This window comes from Galeopterus variegatus, unplaced genomic scaffold, assembly GCF_000696425.1.
Source record: "Galeopterus variegatus unplaced genomic scaffold, G_variegatus-3.0.2 Scaffold108, whole genome shotgun sequence".
Classification (NCBI taxonomy): domain Eukaryota; kingdom Metazoa; phylum Chordata; class Mammalia; order Dermoptera; family Cynocephalidae; genus Galeopterus; species Galeopterus variegatus.
Genome location: NW_007726219.1, coordinates 378,490 through 380,726, shown reverse-complemented (window position 1 = coordinate 380,726; position 2,237 = coordinate 378,490). Strand labels below are relative to the sequence as shown.

Here is a 2,237-nt window from a genome sequence, read left to right as displayed (position 1 = left end):
CCCGCGGAGACCCGCGCGGAGCCGGCCGCCCGCCCGCCGGTAAGACGCCCGCCCTCCCCCGGCCTCGGGCGCGGATACCAGCCGCGTAGACGCGCCCTCCGCACGGCGGGTGGCTGCAGAGGGCGGCCTTGACCTTGCCTCCTGCGGTAGCGCTTTGGCTTAAAGCAAAATTCTACGAGGACGGCGAAAATGCCCTTTTCTTTTGGGACAGAGGAAGTTGGAAAATAAGTAGTGTAGAAAACTTGATTCTCTCGAAATTGGAAAGAGCGTATTTGAAAACGTGACCCCGTCTATTTGATGCGGTGCCCTCTGAGACACAAAAAGGTGCTTCCCTGCGGGTCTGGGGGAAGGACGGGGCGGGGGGAGGGGTTCGGGCCGGCAATGGCTGACGGGTGGCTCTGGGACTGCCTGGTGGCTTCTGGCTGCGAGGGCGCCCTGTGTCTGTCCCCTGCGCCCTCCTTCCCCGGGGCTTGGATGGAGCCTGAGCTGCCGAGCAGAGGGAGGTCGGCTTGGGGAGGGTTTGGCGGCGCTCCCAAGGAGCCCCAGTCTGGGTAGGGCCTTTCAGTCAGGGAGGTCAGGGCTGCTCCAGGACGGGGCAAGGGCGCTGGGTTTCACTAAAGATGACCGGTAAGGGGATCTTAACCCTTGACTTGCCGTCATCACTCTCCCAAGTGAGCCTCGGGCCAGCCCTTCACTTTGACAGGCAACACGAAGTAAGAGCCCAGCGCAGGGTCGGGCCAGGGCCTCTCTCCTCTCAGGACCCCACTTAGAAACAAGGGTTGCCGGCAGCACATCCACTAAAGAGCAGCCCTGGGGCTCCCTTAGTAGGGGCCTCTGTCCACACAGCCTCCAGCCACTTCCCATGGACTGAAGTAACACCCCTACCCCCAGGAGTCAGTCAGGGCAGCCAAATGTCAGGCCATGGTCACCAGGAAGCAGAGAGGGGGCTCGAGGGCTTCCAGGTGGGGTGTTAGCCTTGGAGCCTCTTTGGGGGGTCGAGGTGGCACCAGAGCCTCCCCTCAGGCTTCAAGGCTCTTTTCTGAGAGAGCCCCCCATGGCTGGAGAACTTGGCTGGCCAGGGCAGTGCCCAGCACCAGCCCACAGTGCTGCAGGCCCATCTCCCAGATTGACACGGCTCCACCTGTTTCGGCTCTCCCCCCAAAACAAACTGGGGTCCAAGTCTATCATAAGCCACTGGTCCAGCCGGGAGAGTCAGCTCGGCATGCCCATCCTGGCCTGTGTGCAGAATCCTTGTGCCTGTGTTTCCACCGAGGGCACTGTGAGCCTGTGAAGGGGAATCACCTGTCCTGGTGCCCATGGAGAGCACCTGGCAGGCTGGTGCCATCAGCCCTGGGCATTCTGTGGTCTTGCTCCAACCAACCCAAGGTTCCCCCAACACCGAGGTCTCTGTCTTCCCCCCACAGCACCCTGGTCTGTGCATTGGCAGGCAGTCTCCTAAAAGAATGCCCTGGGTCCCCACAGAGTGACCAGGAAGCCACAGGGCAGTGACTTGGCATCTGGGTCTGTCCCTGACAAAAGGGCCTGGCTAGCTATAAAATCCTGGGGTCCTTCCACAGCCTCTGGAGTCAGCACCCATGACCTCATCTAAGTCCTCTTGGGCAAATTTCCCTCTCAGCTGGCAGCCTTGCCAGGAGCCCAGGCCAATGGGCCGAAGGCCTCTCTAGAAGGTTCCTTCCAGAACTTTGCACACTGTCGGGAGTGGTCAGCATGCAGCTTGCACAGGAATGGATATTTCTAGAAGCATCCCTGTCCTTGCTTGGGTCACTGTCTCAGAAGTGCTGGGGAAGACGAATGTCTATGCAGAAACCTTGAGTCATGACATTTCATCTGGTCCCCCTGGCTGCCCTGTGATCCTGAGGACTGAAATTGCCTCCCTGGAGTTTCTGACTATGGGGGATGGTCAGAAGGATTTGCTGGTAACTGGGGTCCCTGAAAATGACAGTCACCTATTCCTGAGCACCTACGGGTCTAGTGGTCAAATCCTCCCAGTGACTCAAGGTCAGTGTGAACCTTCCAGTTCATCTCGAGGAAGGAGGCCAGAAGGGCCTTGTGGCCCAGCAGGTCTAAAATGCACATCTGCCGCAGCGTTCTGCAGCCTGTCTCCCTCACCTGCATCCTAAGTCCGCTTCTCCCAGTACAAAGTCCAGGCCCTGGTGTGGCCTGTTCCCTGGGAGTCGTCCTCTGTGTTCCGGGGGGGGGGGGGGGGGGGGGGGGGG

At 60.2% G+C, this 2,237-nt stretch overlaps 1 protein-coding gene across 1 annotated transcript in view; it reads left to right on the top strand.

The window, feature by feature from the left end:
• The window catches only part of FAM132B (family with sequence similarity 132, member B), a gene marked incomplete at its 5' end in the record, with an annotated part of 8,238 nt that continues 6,001 nt past the window's right edge, over positions 1–2,237 (top strand). Inside the window, one exon of the mRNA XM_008586058.1 lies at positions 1–39. Within this exon, the coding sequence (XP_008584280.1) occupies positions 1–39 (39 nt within the window). The remainder of the gene's footprint in view (positions 40–2,237) is intronic.